The following is a 21092-nucleotide window of genomic DNA, read 5'->3' on the forward strand; positions in this document are numbered from 1 at the left end:
AAACATCTTTCGAATTTCGAAAATTCATGATTAGAAACTAGGAAAACAATTCGTGGTTAGTTTGGATATTACATGTATAATTTCATCTAAAAGTCAATTATTGTTTATTTTACTATTTTAACTTGTCACAATTATCCAAATATTGATATCATACTCGACCTGGATCGTTTGATTTAAGCGCATTTGTTGACGCACTTTAGATTTCTATGACTTGCACTTGCGCGTGTTAAATGTATCCGACATCTCTGTTCCTGTACCATTCACATTTTGGAAATTTTAGTACCACTAATTTGAAAAGGATAAAATATGAATAAAACAATTGAACTTCGACCATGTAGGTTGAGTGCAGGACGTAAAAAAAAAAAAAAAAAAAAAGACGATTCCTACCGGTAAAACTTCTCTACTACCAAGTTCCCAAAACTTTTCTGAATTTTGTAATTTTGGAAATATTTTGCATTTAGCTTTTAATTCAGAAATTTAAGTATTGTAAATTCTCAGGTGTCCTATCTATAATGTATCTGCATGTTTAAATTATCATCTAAGATTTAGAAACGTCGACGTCATACTACATTAATTTCTCCCCCTGTATATTTTTCAAAATCTTGTTTATAAAAACTAATTAGCAGAATGTTTTCACATATTCCAATAACTTTTTAGATATTTAACTCTCAAGTCTTTGTATAAATGACAAAAAGGGAAAAATATATATTCATTTGCTATTTTACACAATTTACAAATCTTTGTTCCTTTACACTATTTCTATGACATCCACTTTCAATCTTAGGATTATGATGAGGCTTTCTTATTAATTCTGCTTATTTGTTTTTACATGTATAAACAAGAGGTATTGATTTTGAGAAACATTACTTTATGGTTAGATGATTCACAATATGCATATAAAAAGTATATTTTGATGAACAATTGACCAGAAGATTTTGTATGAATTTTTCTGTAATTCTTTGTTTGACAAAATGATGTTTATAACGTAATATTTTGTCTTGTTCAAACCAAATAAATCCAAGACCATTTAAAAAAAACATCCTTTGATATTTACAACTCAAACTAGAAATCTCGTATTCACACTCATCATATAAAATATAACAAAATTATACGAGGGTTGTTCGAAAAGTTCGTGGACTTCTGTCATATCTTTTTTATTTAACGTCATATGTCATCCAAATTTGGTAGAAATATTTTAACAATAAATTTAAATGATTTGTATGAAATTTTTCAAAAATAGCATGATTTATTTAAAACTTATCCAGAATTCAAAACTGCAAAAATCGGATCGCGGCGCAGGTCAAAATTTAGTTATTTACAAACAATACACTAAATAATGTCTGTAGTCATCTTCTCTGTAAAATGGAGCAAAAACGAAAAAATCCTAGACGGTTAAATTAAGAACTGTTACATCGATTCGTATTCCAAATTATGGCTTAATATTTTGCTTCGGTAAAAAGAAATCAATTTGAGAAGATAGATAGTCCTCATTGAAAACGACAAAAACGATGACGTTGCAGAACGTCACGGAGCAGCAGATAACGATGCAGTTTTGTGTTATACTCGTGGAAAATCCTGAATAAACGCTAAAATGTTGGAGGAATCAGAAAAAATGCCACAAGCGAGTAGTGCATGTGTGCGTAAATGGTAGAGGCGGTATTTGAGTGACAGAGACTCTGTATCGGACCAGGACAATCTGTGAAGAAACGGTTTAACTGTAAAAATCTGAACGAAAACTTTTAAAAGTTGGGCCATGGAAAGACGTAGGCGCTTCAGAGTTGTTGATCTTGTGAAAGCACAGTTAAGCGGTAAAAGAAATTAAACATTAACCAAGGAAATTATAAAACGAGAACAATTGTTAGAAAAATAAATGTCAAGTGATTGAAAAAGGTTTTTAATACGTGGGTATTGTACTAAACTGTGTGAATGTATAGGGATAGTATTTTTAAGAAATTCTTGACGCTGTTTTTGACGTTACATTGCTTTTAAGTGTGCTCCGTGATTACAAAACATGTTGATTTTAAAATGAAGTAAATTAATTTCTATCAAATCGAATGAAATGAAATTTGACAGATCAACAAAACAAATATTTTTACACATAATATTGTGCTTATTTTAAATTTCTTGGAAGTAGTATAACAAAGATTGAAATCGTCCACGAACTTTTCGAACAACCCTCGTATTATTATACTTTATAACATGCCGTTACATGTATACAACGGCATCCAAACATGTTTTATATTAAATGAATAAAAATTTAAAAAGTAAAGTTATGTTTTTTATAGCATATCTTTAATAAATATTAAGGAAATTCATTTAAAATATTAGTAAAAATTGTGTGTAAAAATATCACGATTTATCGTGATATTTTTGGGGGACAAAATCGTGATATATCACGATACAAAATTTTTGCGGATACCCATCCCTAGCTGATTTTAATTCATAAGAACCACGCACGCTAACTCTCGATACATTTTGCACCCATTTAATTCAATATAAATGACAGTTTGGCCATTAAAATTTGATTGAATGCAAAGAACAGTTCATTATTAATTGATTGATAATTATAAAACCAGTGTCAAAAACTTCAGTAATTGCTCTTATCTACGACTCTTTTCAAAAGTGGGGTTGAAAATTTTATCCATTGAAATCAGGCTTTAAAAATCGCTAGATTTTCAAAAACGCATGGGAATGACTAAATGACCCTTAAATCTTTCCGTATGTTTGACTTATGTTAAATTCAATATAAAAGATTGATGAAAGACCTTATTTTGCATGGCCGTAGGAACCGGGGAGCTGTGCCCCCCCCCCCCCAAACTGAAATTGCTTCCTAGGGGCCTGTTTTATATGTTACTTCATTTAAAATTGGTGATAAAATTACCAATTTTACAGTTTTTTGTCTATAAACATATCCCCCCCCCCCCGGTGAAACAACAGAAGTTTTGGTGGGAATTTGTGAAATAACAATTCATAAAACCCATAAAAAGGAATCTTTGTTTCACGGGGGGGGGGGGGGGGGGTAAAAATATTTTCCGTTTTCCGTTGATTTATATAGTGTTTTACCAAAATTAAAGAGTTATCTCTCTTTCTTTTCCAAAATAAGTTATGTTTTATGAAAATTCACTTAAATATCTATATAAATAAGAAAAATCATTCAAATATGTTAACTCTTGAAATTTGACTTGGAGGTACATCACTGTAGGCGGCAGAACAATACTATCGTTCGCAGTTCTTTGCCTGTTTTCTAAAAAAAAATGACACTGTCTGTACAACAAATTGGAGCAGAGATTATTTCAATTGAGAAGAATAGAAAATGTCATAAATTTTGGTAATAATGTTTTAGCGATTCCTGAAGAAAAAAGTATTAAAAAATACACCCAGGACATTAAAATATGCTTGTACCGAGTTTTCCATGTCTTTGTCGTGACATCTTTCTAATACACGACTGACCAATTGATTATTGTTTTACGTCACTTGCAAGAACTGTTCACTTATGAGACGTCATCCAATATCGGTGAAAGGTTTCAAATGTAGACCCTTGCTCGGCACTCAGGCTCATGGGGCAGTGAGGGTTAAATATTATTCTATAGCGTGCCAACACCTACACTGTATCGTGACGCAGTACCTGCGCTTTTCCGAAAGACCCATGACTTTTGCGTTTAGCGAACATTTGGAACAAAAATCGAACCCAGACCTCCCGATCACGGAAGCGCCCTGCAATGCACTATAATTAAGCTACTGCGACTGGTTTCTAATGTCCAACAAAATTTTAATACAAAAAAAAAACATCTAAGCCTCAGAATTAGAGATTATTATCGTGTAAACATAGAATGTATTCTGGAAAATAACAATATTATCTACGAACATTCTGGGGAATATAGATTAGATATGACGAGATATTGTACAGGAATTACCACGTCTACCTACAATTAGTACTAATACATGTAATCAATTTGATAGCCCTTATCTTCCATTACAAAATAGGTTCGGTTTGTAGAATGCATTTACCATGACTTATCAAGACGACCGTTCCAGAAAGTAGAACGGTGAATAAACACAATGCCAGGTATTTATTTGCTGCTTCATATTCATTTGTTTTGTGAAAAAAATTAACATTATGAGATATATAATACTTTTCAATGAAATTTTGTTTCAACGTAAAGCTTTTTGGTATAGGGTGAGTGTGATTTTGCAGAAGATCAAAATTCACTTTTTTGTTTAATTTTATAATATCACAGTAAATCAATGTCAAGAGAGAAATATTCTTAATTGCATGAACAAAAACTTTTGTGATGAAAATAAATATACTTGACAAAACGTGTCATATATAAGCTGTTTTAAAACAAACAAACATTAAACAAGTACAGTAATTTGAAAAAGAACTGTGGTAATAAATGTCAGTTGATCGAAGAAAGTAAAACAAAGTTTTTTATAACAAATTTGCTCTGAAGTTCAATTGAAAAAAAATAATGACATACATTATTAAACAGGAAAAGATTACAAAAATCTGCTTCCCTTGGGAAGCGGAAGTGAAGATGAAGATGAGGACATGCCAGTCATGTCACAACCGGAAGTACAAATCCATGACAAAAGTTCATTACTTCCATCGAAGACAAATGGAACAGGATATAACTTTTCTAGGTCTCATAGAGACTCAGGCAAGAACAAATGTTGCACAGCAACAAACGCTGCCTTGATTTTTGCTGTGATACTCTTGGTGTTTGGTGCTGGGTATGCTGCCGGATTCTTCACACCCATGACCTTTAAAAGACCCAATGACGAGTCACATAAAAGAGTGGCTAGACATACGTCACCGTGGAGAACAAAAATAGCGGACCATGGTTTGTCTGTCATGATTTAACCCATTCAGATTTATCATTTTTACTGCATTACATGTAATACTCAAAACATCACAAAATTTTATATCATATTCATGTACTTGGATGCAATAATCCTCACTCAAGAATTAAAATATAATTACCAAGATAGTCCTATGGCAAAAAAATATTCCATAGCATATGTTGTCAATCTACAAAATGTGAATTCGTTAAACAGGCTCTGAGTCATGTATCCGATTGGTTGATGTGGATGGAGATGGTTTATTGGACATTATAACTGGATTAGCTATAGGCAAAGATATCAGTACCATGATAACCGAACCAAGTATGGAGGAATTCTGTGAAAGTATAGGTCCGTGTCTACTTGTGACGTTTTACTTCTTGGACTGTTTTTATTCCAACCAAGAATTCACAAATGCTTTTACATCTGTATTTTCATAATTCTAAATGAAAATTTAAAGGTCTTAAGGTCCCCTGTGCTGGTGGAGTTATTGCCTTAAGGGGATATGATGGAAAATTGTTGTGGAAGGTAGACGTGTATTCTGAAGTCTTCGCAATAAATTGCCATGGTATTGACGTCAACAAAGATGGCACCTATGATTGCCTAGCATCTGGACGTCTCGGTACCCTCGTAGCAATCGATCCAAAGAATGGTATCTAACCGAATTTGAATATTAAATCAAAACCCAAAAAATCAAATCTAATTCTCTTTTTACATTTAATTAGATGTTTCAATTGTGGTCACCTTTAATGATTCTGTATTGTCTGAATTAAGGTAAGATACTGTGGACAACGGATAAATCGAAGATACATGATGGTTGGAATATCTACAGTCCAGCCACGGTCCAAGATTTGGACTACGATGGAGTCGGGGAAGTCGTCATCGCTCACGGTGGCGATCCCGTTCTTCCAGCAGAGGTAGATATATCAGTTTGTTAAGTGACAAATCTTTGGACAATTCAGTAGCATTCATAAATGAATACTAGTATTCTTCAATTTTTATAAAATTATTAAACAATTTATTTCAATCTTTTTCGTTTTTAGCTCACCTGAGCCGAAGGCTCAAGTGAGCTTTTCTGATCGAAATTTGTCCGATGTCTGTCGTCGTCGTTGGCGTTGTCGTAAACTTTTCACATTTTCATCTTCTTCTCCAGAACTACTGGGCCAATTTCAACCAAACTTGGCACAAAGTATCCTTGGGTAAAGGGAATTCAAGTTTTTTTCAAATGAAGGGCTTCGCCCTCCTCCAAAGGGAGATAATTACGAAATAGCAAAAAATTAATGGCATTATTGAAAAATCTTCTCCTTAAGAACCAATGGGCCAGGAAAGAATGTGGAATTATTGTCAGGTAGTGTAGATTCAAGTTTGTTCAAATCATGACCCCCGGGGGTAGGGTGGGGCCACAATGGACGATCAAAGTTTTACACAGGAATATATAGGAAAAATTTCCAAAAATCTTCTTCTCAAGAACAGCAAAGCTATGATTGGTCATATTTATATGGACGCATCCTCAGGTGGTGTAGATTCAAGTTTGTTCAAATCATGACCCCCAGGGGCAGGGTAGGGCCACAATGGACGATCAAAGTATAACATAGGTGTATATATAGGAAAAATCTTCAAAAATCTTTTTCTCAAGAACAGCAGAGCAATGATTGGTAATATTTATGTGGAAGCATCATCAGGTGGTGTGGGTTCAAGTTTGTTCAAATCATGACCCCGGGGCTTGGGTTGGGCCACAATGGACGATCAAAGTTTTACACAGGAATATATAGGAAAAATCTTCAAAAATCTTCTTCTCAAGAACAGCAAAGCTATGATTGGTCATATGTATGTGGAAGCATCCTCAGGTGGTGTAGATTCAGCTTGTTTAAATCATGACCCCCAGGGGTAGGGTGGGGCCACAATGGACGATCAAAGTTTAACATAGGTGTATATAGGAAAAATCTTCAAAAATGTTCTCAAGAAAGGCAAAGCTATGATTGGTTATATTTATGTGGAAGCATCCTCAGGTGGTGTAGATTCTAGTTTGTTCAAATCATGACCCCCGGGGCTAGGGTGGGGCCACAATGAACGATCAAAGTTTTACATAGGAATATATAGGAAAAATCTTTAAAAATATTCTCAAGAACAGCAAAGCCACTGTTTGTCATATTTATATGGAAGCATCCTCAGATAGTGTAGATTCAAGTTTGTTCAAATCATGACCTCCAGGAGTAGAGTGGGCCACAATGAAAGTTCAAACTTGTAGAGTAAAATGCCACAGTAGTCAAAAAATTATGTAAGCATCATTAGTAAGTGTAGATTTAATTTTGTTCAAATCATCCCCCCCCCATTCCCTTTTCAGGGTAGGTTGGGACCACTTATGCATTTAAGCTTTTCAATACTAAACTGATTTTTTTTCTTGTTTCCTAGCCACAGTGCTCAGGTGAGCAATGTGACCCCTGGGCCTCTTGTTTATGTCTGTAATCAAAGCCACATCCACACATTTTTTCCATGTATATATCAAGCATAATATTTCCTATAAAGAATCACAACAGAAATCCTGGTTGGTTGATGCTTATGTCTGGAGCCACTGGTGAACCAATAGGAAGGCCTCTAAAAATGCCTGAATCCAAGGAAATCTACATCTCTCCAGTAATACATGAGCGCAGGGACGGATCCCAGTACATTTTATTTGGAAGTGGTGGAGAAACGGTTGGAGGTATTTTGACAAAATCAACTGAAGTATGAATTGATTGTAAAATCAAAAATAACAAGCATTCTGAGAGTATTGCATGAGCAATACTAGTCCCCTACCGGCAAGTGTAATCTGGTTCCCGTTAAGAATTGAAAATGCCATAATTCCGTCAAAAATAAATAAAGCGGGACGAAATGCAAACTTGATCTATAACTAATCAAGGTAAAGCCACATACCAAAAATCAGTATCTACAAGCGTTTAGAAAAAAAATTGCGGAAAACCCTTAAAAATTGAAAAGGCCGTAATTCCGTCAAAAATCAATGAAGCGGAACGAAATGCAAACTTGATCTGTAACTCATCAAGATACACTCACATACCAAAAACCAGCTCAATATCTGCAAGCGTTTAGGAAAAAAGTGCGGAAAACCAAGTGGGACAGACTGACAGACAGACAGAGGGACAGACAGACAGACGGACAGACAGACAGACGGACGGACAGACTCAGAGGAAACCTATAGTCCCCTCCGGTTTCACCGGTAGGGGACTAATAATGGATGCGCTGTGGGTTTCGTTAAAAACATTATATTTCTTAGATACGACGCATATATATGCGCTTTTCTTTGAATTCCTTAATCTTTTTGATCATTTTTGTTTTACCCGTTTTCCTTTCATAAAATGTAAAAATCTTTTTTTTTCCAGGTCTCTTTATGGCCATATCCCTACCCGATTTTTACAGACATGTCCATGGATATGACAAGGATCATCTAGTTCCCAACGTCCGCGGCAAATATGAAAAGTTTGGATTCAAGAACCCTATGGAAAGTGGAGCTATAGAACTCTACAGGTCAATTTGTAATACATAAGGCGATATTCAGATCAATTTGTAATAAATAATACTGATACATGTGTTAAGTCAATTTTTAATAAACGATGCTTATAATACATGAATAAGATAACTATGAATGTGATTTATCCTATTAAATAACATCGATATATTTGTAAAAAAGATGATTATTTTGAGTCATTTGTTGCATCAATTTATGTTTGCTATGTTCTTCGGACCAATTTGACAGGAGTGACACAAAAGGAGTAATGGTTCCTCCTGTATTGACCGACGTCAACAAAGATGGCGTCAAAGATATTGTAATGTCGGCTTTTGACGGAACCATGATCTTATACTGTGGTGAGACGCTGGCAATCAAATGGAAGGTTAAATTTGAAAATCGGGAATCCTACAGGTAAGGAAAATAGTCCCATCAGCATTATACCGTATATGAATCACAAAAATATTGAGGATCTGAAGGAGTTGAAACAACATTTAAAGTAGAGGCAATAAGTTCCAAGTTCTGTGAATAGATATATATGTCAACATTGTTAAATCTCGTCGATCAGAGTCCTTAACATTCCAGCAACCCAGCACCAGGTTACTTTAATGACGACGACGTTCTGGATTTCATGGTTCACTGGAGCGGTGGAGCTTGGCCTTACTACAATTTTACCGAAGTAATATTCACTATTTCATCATGATGGAAGCAAATGCTATCTTTGTGCATAAAACAGAATTAGTAATTATCAGTATATATATTAACTTTATAATATTTTCTTTTCATTGTAGACAATTGTCATCGATGGTAAGGATGGTGCCATTCTGTGGAACACAACATCTGGCCGGTATGACGTCACTTCCGATCTGACGGTCAAGACAACTGCAAGGAACCGTGATATGTTTTTATTCCGTGTACAGGGAAGAAAAGGAAAGGATCCAAGACCTCAAGGCGCAATACATGGGGCTACCGGAATACAAAGAGTGGTTAGTACAAGTACATGTATATACTTCTAGTATTAGTGTTGAAAGATTTGATGTCTCCCGATGGAAGGAAATTAATTGTACCCTGAGAATTGCATGGTGTGATTAGAAGTAGTAAGAGAAAGTTTGTGCTCAGAACTTTCTGATTCTACTGAAAAAAACGTACTGGCTCACGACCAATTTTGATCGGTTCTAACTCTCGAACGGATCAATGCAATTCATTTTATTTTATAAATAAGTATTTTCCCCCAATGAAATAACCGAATAAGTATAATGAGAATTGGCTATAGATTAGACCTAGGTAATTATCGGGAAAATCTAATCTTAAAAAAAGTTTCTGAGATTTGATATTGAACCCGTATAACATGTACGTATAATATATGGGAAGAGCATGGAGAATCACAAAGATGGCTACACTGCATGTTTTTGCTCAACATATGGAAAAATATTTTCAAGAACATTTACACATTAAAGTGCTTTTCATTAAAATTTAGTTTGAATTGAGAATTTAAGTAATACTTACATGTACTCATAATCGAAGCACAAAGAAAAGGTTTCCCTAGAACAGGTCGCAAGCAGGTACATGCAACTTACAAACGAAAACTATTATTATATAGGGACATGTAATTAAGGAATAACTGTCTAATTTTTTGGTTTCATGATGTGATCAATCGATTGGCTTGCGTGATAATGTGCATAAACGCCGAAGGCGTTTATGCATAAAATTATCACGCAAGCCAATCGATTGACCATCGTCATCAAACCAAAAACCCTGACAGTTATTCCTTATATTTACATGCTCATTCTGCAAATTCACGTGCTACAAGCCCAGCTTCTATCTCTATTTGTCCCGCCCCGCACGTGATTTTTTTTCACCACGCCTATCGCTGAACCAGTAGATTTATATAGAAATAAAGTATTTTTACTATTTGAAATTTTATCTCGGACAAAGACATTGGAAATGTAAATATAAGTGTATAAACTACCATAGACCATGGTAAATGATGTCTGAACTCTATATCCATCGCAGATAAACAACAAACGATCCTTGGACGGCAAGATGGTTTTTGTGGATCAACATGTGAAAGATGCTGACTTTGAAGACGATGGAATCTTTCTTTCTGAGGATCACGTACGCCATCGGAGGGCAGACGACTACATAGAATGTGAGAGCGACCAAACAGTGTTCCTAGCAGAGTTATTCGCTCTTGACAGAACGGTATTGAAGAAACCGGTAAAGCTATGGGAAAGAGGTTCCAAAAAGTTATACTACAGTAAGTAACTTATTAAGTATTTAGCGAATCATTTAGAATTATTTGAAGTTTTACTGTTCTTGTCATTTTGCATATTTTAAAGGATATGAAATAAGCTAAAATATGGTTTGTGAATCTTTTTGAATGATGAATTTCTGAAGAAAAAAATGTTATCAAGTTAATCCAGATATCATGTATTATAGCATGTAAAGCAATATATAGTAATAAATACATGTATTAATTTCATGAATAATAATCATTGAAAATTCTCCAATGGGCACATTTGACAGCGAAAAAGAAACGCCTTATGTCGCATGAAACCATGATAATTATAAAATTAATTTTACTGATATTCAAAGTTCTGCTCCTGCTCACACCTTGTTTTTATCTTTTGTACAGATAAAATTGTCGAAATGCCAAACTGAATTTAATTACACGTAACTTGGTTTATTGTTTTCTTTGAGATCTAAAATTTTGTAAATACGATAATCTCCATATAGTTTTCAATAAGAAGAGGAAAATAATTTAGTGCGAAGTATTTATTTGATTGAAATACTTGCAAAGATACGGACCATATAACGTAAATGGATCTAATGCTAAATCCAACCTCGAATGCAGGGAAATGATGTTCTACTCTTGAATTAAACATCTTTGGAACTTTTGCAGAACTGACCAGTAAAGACAGGAAAATGGTGAAAAACGTGCAGAAACAGTATGGAGTAACAAATAACCTTACCGAACTTGAGATACCATGGACACGTGGTAAAAGATCAACTGATGGGAAATTGTGTGTGATGATACAACCAGACGAAAGAACAACTGGTAATAACCATATTTTCTGATTTCACTACTCCATTCCTAACATAAAAAGATAGATATATTATCATGACAAAGAACACACGGCGAGTGTGACTGGTCGACATGGGATTCTTACTCCTCATCTCATCCCACTTTTGATTTTTTAGAGGTCCGTGTTTGCTCTGCTCACTGTTTGTATTAATTGTTTCAATGAACTTTGAAGCATTATTACTGTTCGTTATTTTCATATTTTTATTTATGCGGAAGGAGTGAAGAATTTGTTTTGTTGTCAATTTTAGGTGCCTTTGGTGATGTTGATGGTGATGGTAAACTTGACGTCATCGTTAACCTGATTTCAGTTGGCGTCATCCGTGACGAACATGCTAATTTCGTCAAAATGAAGTTTGACACAGATATTTTTAAAATCAATCTTGATGATGCCATACAAAATCAGTTATATGTACCAATCAACGCTACGCTCCATCCCAGAATGCAACACACTGACAACGAGAATGAAATACACACACTAAAGTTCCTCCCCGCGGAGAAGCAGCGCTGGAGTGGTTACATGGGTCAATATGGCGATAGTATCGCCTAAGTTCTAAAGTACTGAAATCATACACGTTCGGCAATCTCAGATCTAGATCAATCAATGGCTATGTCCTAAAAGCTGTCCTTATATTTATTTAATGATTGGTTTTAGATATATGTTTGAAAATACATGTACTTCATATTTTTTATTTAATAATTTTAACTGGATGAACACAAATGCTACCTCAATGGAAAATAAAAATTGACACACTAATTAAATACTTATTAAGAAACACATTTCGTGCAGTTATGCTCAGATTTCAAGTGACAATCTTTCTAGTGGTAATTTCAGAAGGCAAAAGCTAAATGTCGAAATGGTACATGTAAGAGCATCTATAGATAATGCAGCTGCGACACTATTTCACCAATTAAATTATATACATATATAGGGTTGTCAAATAAGTTTTAGAGAATAAATATATATATCTTTAAACATACTGAAGTTGGCTCTGATCATTTTGGTATGGAGAAAATTTCCTTTGATCAAATGCCTTAGTACCTATTTATTGATTCTGTGAAAGAACATTATTTATAGTATACATGTAATCGACAAATTTCATTCAATGTATATTTTCTGAAGTTACATGTACTTACAATAATACTGGTTGAACTAGTGCAAACAGCCGGAGCCATTCCTCATTGTGTGTTTCAACCCCTAACTTTGTACCTCCTGGGGGGGGGGGGGGGGGTCACAGTGGTGATCAATCACAGTGACTACGCATGAGTGGTGGGTTACTAGCTTCTACTGCCCCTTTCCATCCATATCCATATTCAGCAGAATGTTTTCTCTGCCGCCTGGCCAATTTTCTAGCTTTGTTACTCTTCTGCATCGGCCAGTTACTCCTCATTCAGAGGTCAACCTTCACATTGACTGTACAGAGAAGTCTCTGCAGCAAACCTCGATAGCAAAGCTTCATGTATGCCATCCTTTGTCTCGGCACTCCGCCATCAGTTCTTCATATTCGTATTTGCCCTCTTCCTTTCATTGGCTTAGCCACATCTCTCATCCCAAGTCGAAGGAACCAACTTTATCTTGTTATCTTCTTGCTTCTTGCAAACAGGCCAGTGAACCATGTCGGGTCAATAAGATTTGAGAGTACAATATTTAGGAGCTGCAGCTTCTTGCTACCGGTATATTCGCAGGTAGCTGCCAATCTCTTAGTTTTGTTTAATAAATTCCTGACAGCTTTTGTTCTTCTTTGTCACTCTATCCCCCTTCACTAATAAATGTTGGTTGTCTTGTTTCTCAAGTTTCTTGCTTCCTTCCTCTGTCTTTCCTTAATTACCTTTATTAACTCCCTAAAGGACATGTTTGTGTTGCCATGTCCTTGTTTAAGAGTAATGTTGTATCTTGATAGTATATGTTGTTGTATTCCTCTGTTTCCTCACAAAGGACAATCTGATGCTTCTGACAGGTTCCATCTGTGCAGATTTGAAAGTGTTGGTAACACATCATAAACTGATCTTAGAAGGAATTGTACAATGGATACCGCCCACACTTCTGACTATAAAAGAAATTGTTGCTCATATTCCCATCTTAACCATGTACCTTGGCCCCTTAACTCGATTGTCTTTGCTTGTCTTCTTTTTTCTTCTCTGCTTTTAATCTCTCCTTGAAGCAGGCTTCACCTCACTTAAGTTTCAGCATTTTTCAAGTAGCAGGTTTTTGATATTCCAAAACCCTGCTTTCTTGCTGCCACAGTCGTTTTCTCTAGTCTATTCTTTGCTTCTGAAACTGCTTTAAAGGCTGAAGACTTTTGTCCCGTTCTTACTTCTACTACTGATAATCTTACTTTCTCATCTTTAAAGTCTTCCAATGCTATTACGAGACGTGTTTTGCCCTCTTTGAATTCTTCCACTATTGACGTTAATGGTAGCTGCAACATTGCGCTCCTGCTGTGCAATCCTTTGGATGTAAAACTTGGTGGAACTCCTAAACATTTTTTAAAATGTTTACTGATTGTTCCTTCCGGCCTCCCAAGAGTTGTGGCGTATAAATTGCAATGCTACTCTTGGTAGAATCCATCGTTCTATCCTGCACTTTTGCTGTGTCAACGACCATGCAGAAGATCGTTAGAGCCCGAGGCGCATTTAGTCAATGGCTGCATATACCAACTCCTTTCAAGGAAATCTTCTTATGTCAAGAGATTGCTTTTAAACTTCCTCATACTTCTTTAGTACTGTCGACATGTTCCTCGAATTCTACGTATTATTAAAGAAAAAAAAGATTATTAATTATTAACTTGTGATTTCATAACCGTTTTTAAAACATCTAAAAAAATAAATACACCAAATATTGTTATATTGACCATTCAAGTGATTTTTTAAATATAACAAATTTATTTTGAAAATTCCTGTCTTCCATAAATCGTGGCGAATTAAAAAACCTATGATTTGCAATTACCATAATCTCAGAATCCAACATGTATTCTGGTGTTGAAGAATCTATTGGCAAGTATGGAATTTTTTTAGCCTTTTCATACAGAACATATAAAACTTTCAAAGGAACAGAGTTATATTTAATGCGGATGTGATGCGGAGCTGTTTATTGACGCAATGAAGATTTTAGGTGTATTTTTTAAAAATACATAACCAACTAATGCTCAGGCCGGGGTCTGAATCCTTGATCCATTTGATGGATTCCATAAATGTCACAAAGTTGGTAGAAGGGTAATAATTAAAACATTTTGCAGCTAGATATCCAGGAAGAAAGACTTTTCAAAGGCGCAATATACATATGTGTTTTCAATATGAAACTGTCCTGATGCTTGTACCTGGACCTGGGAAAGGGGGGGGGCATAGAGTTCGCCATTTTTTTCCTCATGGAAGGCGAAGTGCTCATTATAATCATTAAACTCATTTTGTCCAAGAGCTAGGGGAAAAAAACCCAAAGACGGTTTTGGTTCCACCCCTCATATAATTCTGCCATTTCACACTTTGCGTTAGGCCCAGGTTCGATTCTAACACAAGACGTAAACATAAATCGTGACTGTTCTTTCGCCCGGCATAAGAAGTGAAATCACGGGTCTTTCGGGTGAGACCTTATAAACCGTGGTCTCGTGTCACGGTATGCCTGACACGACAAAGAACCCTCACTGATCAATGACCCTGGGTGCCAAGTATAGGTCTAAATTTGTAGCCCTTCACCGGCATACGGTGACGTCTCGATATGAGTGAAAAATTCTCGAATGGAATCAATTCGCATTAATATACCTTTTGAAAGGCATAATAAGTTAATAATGTCTCTTTTCGCGTAATATAACTTAATTAATATTTAAAAAAAAATAATTTTGCGTAATTGATCCTTAAAGGCTTTGTTTGTATGTATAAAACAGACGTAATATTCTAGAGATTAACATGCATTACAAGATGTGTTTGTGAAACACTGATGCCTCCGTATAGCAGCTTATGGCAAAGGTTAAAGTTTCTAAAATGCAAGTCAAACTCCAAGGTCAAGGTCAAAAGAGATCAAAAATGTTGTTACCAAAAGAAAGGATTTGTGTCAATGGATATACCTGGTAAATATGAAAGCCCAAGTACCAACCATTCAAAAGTTATGGTCAAGGTTAATGTTTTCTAAAGGTGGGTCAAACTCCAAGGTCTAAATAAATGGTATGTTTTGGAAGACCTTGTCCAAAGAAATACACATGCAAAATATAAAAGCCCTAGCACCAACTATTCAAACGTTATGGCGGCGGTTAAAGTTTTTTTTTTTTCAAAAGTATGCCAAACTCCAAGGTCAAAATTATTGGTATCCAAAGGAAGGTATTGTCACAAGAAATATACCTGTGAAATTTGAAAGTCCTAGTACAAACTGTTCAAAAGTTATGGCCAAAGTTTAAGTTTTTTAAAAGTGGATCAAACTCTAAGGTCAAGGTTAAAAATATTTATATCCATGGAAAGGTCTTGTGAAGATGAATACACATGTGAAATATGAAAGCCCTGGCATCAACTGTTCAAAAGTATAAGGTTAAAGTTGGGTAATTTTTTTTGCAAAAGTGGGTCAAACTCCAAGGTTAAGAGGTCAAATATGCTGCTACCCAAATGTAGGTCTTGTCACAAGGAATGCACATGTGAAATATGAAAGCCATAGCTCTGACCAATCAAAAGTTATGGGCAAGGTTAAAGTTTTTGCGGACAATCAGACAGACAGACAGACGGACGGACAGGGCAAAAACTATATACCCCCGAACCCTCGATTACGGAGGCATAAACATTATAATGCTGCAGTTTGACTGTAAAATGCATTTGCTGCATGTTCATAATTTATAAGTTCTCGCTTCATAATTCATGATAAAAGATCCAATATCTCATATTATCTTTATCTAACGTGTGAAAATTAACAGCCTTAGCAGATCGATTGATAAATATTTACTTATCTTTGACTGAAAAGGACATTGTTTTGTTGGCTGAAAATTATGGTGCTACGATATGGTCTGTGTCGGTTCCGACAATCATTAATATTCTCCAGAAAATGGATGGTTAACTCAGTCCGAAGGTATAAATATATATACATATATATCTATATATACATATATATCTATATAAATGCATTTTCCTCAGTTTATAAGCCATAAAACACCCGTGGTTTGTTTTCAAAGCAAAATTGGTCAAGGTGGATTCAAGTTCAGTTTAAACATGTGCATTCTGCGTTTTTATGCCCCCGTAATCGAAGATTCGGAGGGCATATAGTTTTTGCCCTGTTCGTCCGTCCGTCTGTCTAGCTGTCTGTTTGTCCGCGAAAACCTTACCCATAAGAAGCTATGAATTTCACATTTCACGTGTATATTCCTTATACAAGACTTTTCTTTGGGTAACAATATATTTGACCTTTTGACCTTGACGATTGACCTACTTTTGCAAAATTTTACCAAATTTTAACCTTGGCCATAACTTTTGAACCGTTGTTGCTAGGGCTTTCATCCTTCACATGTCTATTCCTAGTGAAAAGTCCTTTCCTTGGGTACCAACAATTTTTGACCTTGACCTTGCACTTTGACCAACTTTTGAAAAAAAAATTAACCTTTGCCATTACTTTTGAACGGTTGTTGCTAGGCTTCATACTTCACATGTGTATTCCTTGTGACAAGATTTTCCCTTAGGTACAACAATTTTTGACCTTGGAGTCTGACCTATTTTAAGAAATCTTGGTCATTATTTTTAAAGAGTTGGCGCTAGGGCTTTCATACTTCACATGTGTATTTCTTGTGATAAGTCCTTTCTTTATATACCAATAGTTTTGACCTTTTGTCCTTGACCGTGGAGTTTGACCTACTTTTGAAAAACTTTAACCATGGTCATAACCTTTGAATGGTTGGTGTTAGGGCTTTCATTTTTCCTATGTATATTCCTTGTTACAGGGCCTTCCCATGTACATGTGTACCATTAATTTTGACTTTTGACCTTGGAGTTTGACCTATTTTGAAAAACATTAACCTTGGCTATAACCTATGAATTGTTGGTGCTAAGGTTTTCATCTTTCACAGGTGTATTCCTTGTGACAAGACCTTTCTTTCGTACCAACATTTTTTATCTTTTGACCTTGGAGTTTGATTTGCATTTGAGAAAATTTAACCCTCGCCTCAGGATGCCATAATGGGGCATCACTGTTTCACAAACACATCTTGTTTTTTAACGTCAGTCTGCAACTAAAGTAGGGCACTATTTTCTGATTTCTCGTTCTGTCAAGTACAGGTACCGGTAAATGACGAATTATAAATATAAAATGTTTTCCCTAACAATCCTATTCCTAAACAAGTATTAAGTTTAATTCTATGAAAGCCATTTTCTGTTCATTTTCAGTCTTTGTGATTCAGCAGAGGACATACGGTACGAGATCCGTATGATGAGGCGGTCAGACATCCCAAGCCTCTACTCCCTACTGGCTGCAAACAAGTGGAACATGGAGATGTCTTACTTGGAGTGTGTATTCAATACTGACCCTACAGGATTGGTAGTCGTGGTCAAGGACGACGGGGAAGTCATAGGTGAGTGAGGTTATTTTATGAGAAGGGTCAAAATTATTGGTATATAAGGAAAGGACTTGTCACAAGAAATACACATGTGAAGTATGAAAGCCCTAGCGCCAACTCATTAAAAAAAATGACCAAGATTTCTTAAAATAGGTCAAACTCCAAGGTCAAGGTAAAAAATTGTTGATATCCCAATTTTCCTTATGCTATCTATGTTACAAGGTCCTAACGATGTACATTTGCAAGTCTTGAATTTCCATAGCATGCTGTTCCCTAAGAATGCAGCATTAACCTAAACTTAGCAGCAAATTTTGTGTGGTTACTTTGTATTACCATGGTAACCATGAAAGTTATTTTTAGATTTAATATTGACAATACCTTATTACTTAAGATCAAATATTTTAACTGATTTTCTTGCTGATGGAGTTTGATCATGTAGCACCTATCAAATTTATACCTATACTCGGCACTCAGGGCCATTGAGCAGTGAGGGATCATTTTCGTGACAACACCTACTATGACACGGGACCTCGGTTTATACGGACCGGTCTCCACGTCCCGCAGAGATTCGAACCCGCGACTAATGATCAGCTCCTTACTTCGCGACTCTAGAGCAGACGCCCTAACCACTGCGTCACGTGGGCGACAATTATTTTGTAAGAGTGGTTTGTTTGATTTTCATAGTCTTTATTAACCCTCAATAAAAATCCAAAGTAGCTGAAAATTGCATTTTTTTTTCACTTTTCCAGCTGTTACCATGGCAACCAAGACACATAGCAACTAAATTTTTGATATATATGTTTTTGATGACAAGTTTTAATAATGGGCAATATTTCATCAACATCGGTGACCATGCGTGGCAAATAGCTCTTTTAAAATGTGTACATGTAATCATACAAGGGTCGTTTTGACACAAGGTTTATTGATACGTCGAATCTTCTTTTGGGGCTTGAAGTCGTTTTACAGAGAGTAAAAAGACTGTTATCTTCAAGCCCCTAGACAAAATGCTTTCTCTCTCTTTCATTTTTCATATACATACTACGCATCATGATCTTTTTTCAAAACGTCTTCTTTGTTGATCAGGGCATAATGGAATCCTTGTTCATAGTGAGACAGTTGCGTCCTCAGGAATGAATATTGTTAAGGATGAGTATCGGCAGTTGGGGATCGGGAAGCAGATGTTTCGGCAGGTAATGAAAGTAATGGGAGACCGGAATGTAGGTGGAACTGCCCTTTCTAACAGGATCACGTTCTACGCACAGTTTGGCTGGACCATCAAGTCCTACACATTTCACTACAACCAAGGACCCGTCAATCCAGCGTTCATTGCAGACGTTCCGGAGGGTGACTTCGAGGTTGTGAATGCACGTGACATCAAGTTCGATGATGTCATTGATTACGACTCTGAGATACATACTGTACCTAGACCAGTTTATATCAGTAACTGGGCTGAGCATCAGTCTGCAAACACATTCGTTGCTCTGAAAAAAGGGCGTGTTGTTGGATATGGGGTTCTTCGACCCTCAGATATTGGATTCAAGATGTATCCACTGTATGCTGATGATCCCAAAATTGCTAAAGCCTTGTTCTGCAAGCTAGCATCACATATACCTAACGGACAAGATCTAATTTTTACGCAGCCAACAGATAATTATCAGGCCAATGCATTTGTAGCTGGTAACAAATTAACATCTTATCTTTCTATGACAAGACTTTATAACAAGTGGAATATACCAGTGGATATCAAAAGAGTTTACTCGGTATCCACTACAGAGTATGGAATCATCTAGAAACCATAAATGTTCCATTGTATTTGTACTAAAAATTCTTGAATACTTTAATTTAAAAAAAATTCTCAAAAAGATTAATTTTGTACATAACACTGAGCTGAACTGCTTTACTCTAGACAAAATTGTCAGTGCTTGTATAAAACAAGAAACCTATGGACCATAACACTCACCAGAGTCAAAATGGTCTTGCTGTTCATCATCACCTGTTTTTTTTCCCTAGAAATTTAAATGTAATTAAAAAATTTGATTGCCTATTGTGGCCCCATCCTACCCCTGGGGGTCATGATTCTAATAAACTTTAATTTCCACTATCTTATGATGATTCCACATCAATATGACTAAATAATCATGCCTTTGCAGTCCTTGAGAAAAGGATTTTTAAAGTTTTTTTCCAAGGTATTCCCATGTAACATAGTGATCATCCATTGTGGACCAAATTTATCTCCAGGGGTCATGATTTGAACACACTCGAATTAAGAATACCAGAGGATGCTTCCATATAAAAAATACTTTATCATGCCTGTGCTGTTCTTGAGAAAAAGATTTTCAAATATCTTTTTTCCTACTTATTCCTATGTAAAACTTAGATCGCCCATTGCGGCCCAACCCTACCCCCAGCGGTCATGATTTGAACGAAATTAAATCTAGAATATGTAATGAAGCTTTCACATAAGTTTCAACTTTTTCGGCTCAGTGGTTCTTAAGAAAAACCTTTTTGAAAGATGCCATTAAATTTTCACTTATTCTTAATATCTCCCCTTGAAAGAGGGTGTGGGCCCTCTTTGAAAAAAATTGAATCCCCTTCACCCAAAGATGCTTTGTGTCAATTTTGGTTGAAATTTGCCAAATGGATCTGCAGAAGATAAAATTGTGAAGAGTTTATGATGACAACAAGAACAGCAGACAAATTTTAATTAGGCCAAAAAAATTAATCAACAGTTTCTCAGGCACCGCCGCATCAGGTCAAAAACAGCCGCATTGATCAATTTTATTTACATTTTGAAAGGGAAATAACTCAATTTTCTATTTTTCCAAGTTGAAAAAGAAAATTGAGTTATGACGTTTTTATTAGATAAACAATATTCTTCTAGTCTATACAGTCCTTTATTAATTAACTTTTAAAGAAATGTTTAGAATAACATACATTGTAATTTAAAGTTGAGTACATTATAATTAGTATATTAAGAGAACCAAAAAGTGAGAATTAGTTGATATCATCATTTTGTTGAACGACTGACATGAAAAACAGATACCTGCTTTAAAAAAAAAAAAAAAAAAAAATGCCTGCCGCATTGAATTTTGAAACTTTTGGCCTGAGAAACTATTAATTAATTTTTTATGGCCTTAGAAAAGCTAACTTTAGC

General features: G+C 35.5%; 2 protein-coding genes across 2 annotated transcripts; both read left to right on the plus strand.

Moving 5' to 3' along the window:
• The first annotated feature begins 3963 nt into the window (after window positions 1–3963).
• Window positions 3964–12029, plus strand: LOC133171474 (protein FAM234B-like). Its single transcript, XM_061306255.1, has 13 exons — window positions 3964–4066; window positions 4491–4841; window positions 5056–5190; window positions 5300–5491; window positions 5614–5756; window positions 7366–7540; window positions 8217–8361; window positions 8591–8755; window positions 8927–9020; window positions 9133–9327; window positions 10355–10598; window positions 11244–11399; window positions 11675–12029. The coding sequence occupies exons 1-13, from the start codon at window positions 4060–4062 to the stop codon at window positions 11971–11973; spliced, it is 2301 nt and encodes a 766-aa protein (XP_061162239.1). The 5' UTR covers window positions 3964–4059; the 3' UTR covers window positions 11974–12029.
• A 4330-nt stretch (window positions 12030–16359) lies between these two features.
• On the plus strand, window positions 16360–19735 carry LOC133171562 (uncharacterized). The gene is made up of 3 exons (XM_061306369.1): window positions 16360–16464; window positions 17769–17953; window positions 19022–19735. The coding sequence occupies exons 1-3, from the start codon at window positions 16385–16387 to the stop codon at window positions 19726–19728; spliced, it is 972 nt and encodes a 323-aa protein (XP_061162353.1). The 5' UTR covers window positions 16360–16384; the 3' UTR covers window positions 19729–19735.
• The last annotated feature ends 1357 nt before the right edge of the window (window positions 19736–21092 follow it).

The sequence above is a fragment of the Saccostrea echinata genome, unplaced genomic scaffold (assembly GCF_033153115.1).
Source record: "Saccostrea echinata isolate AGI-Se365-2 ecotype Australia unplaced genomic scaffold, CSIRO_AGI_Sech_v1 ptg000001l, whole genome shotgun sequence".
In the NCBI taxonomy this organism is placed as follows: domain Eukaryota; kingdom Metazoa; phylum Mollusca; class Bivalvia; order Ostreida; family Ostreidae; genus Saccostrea; species Saccostrea echinata.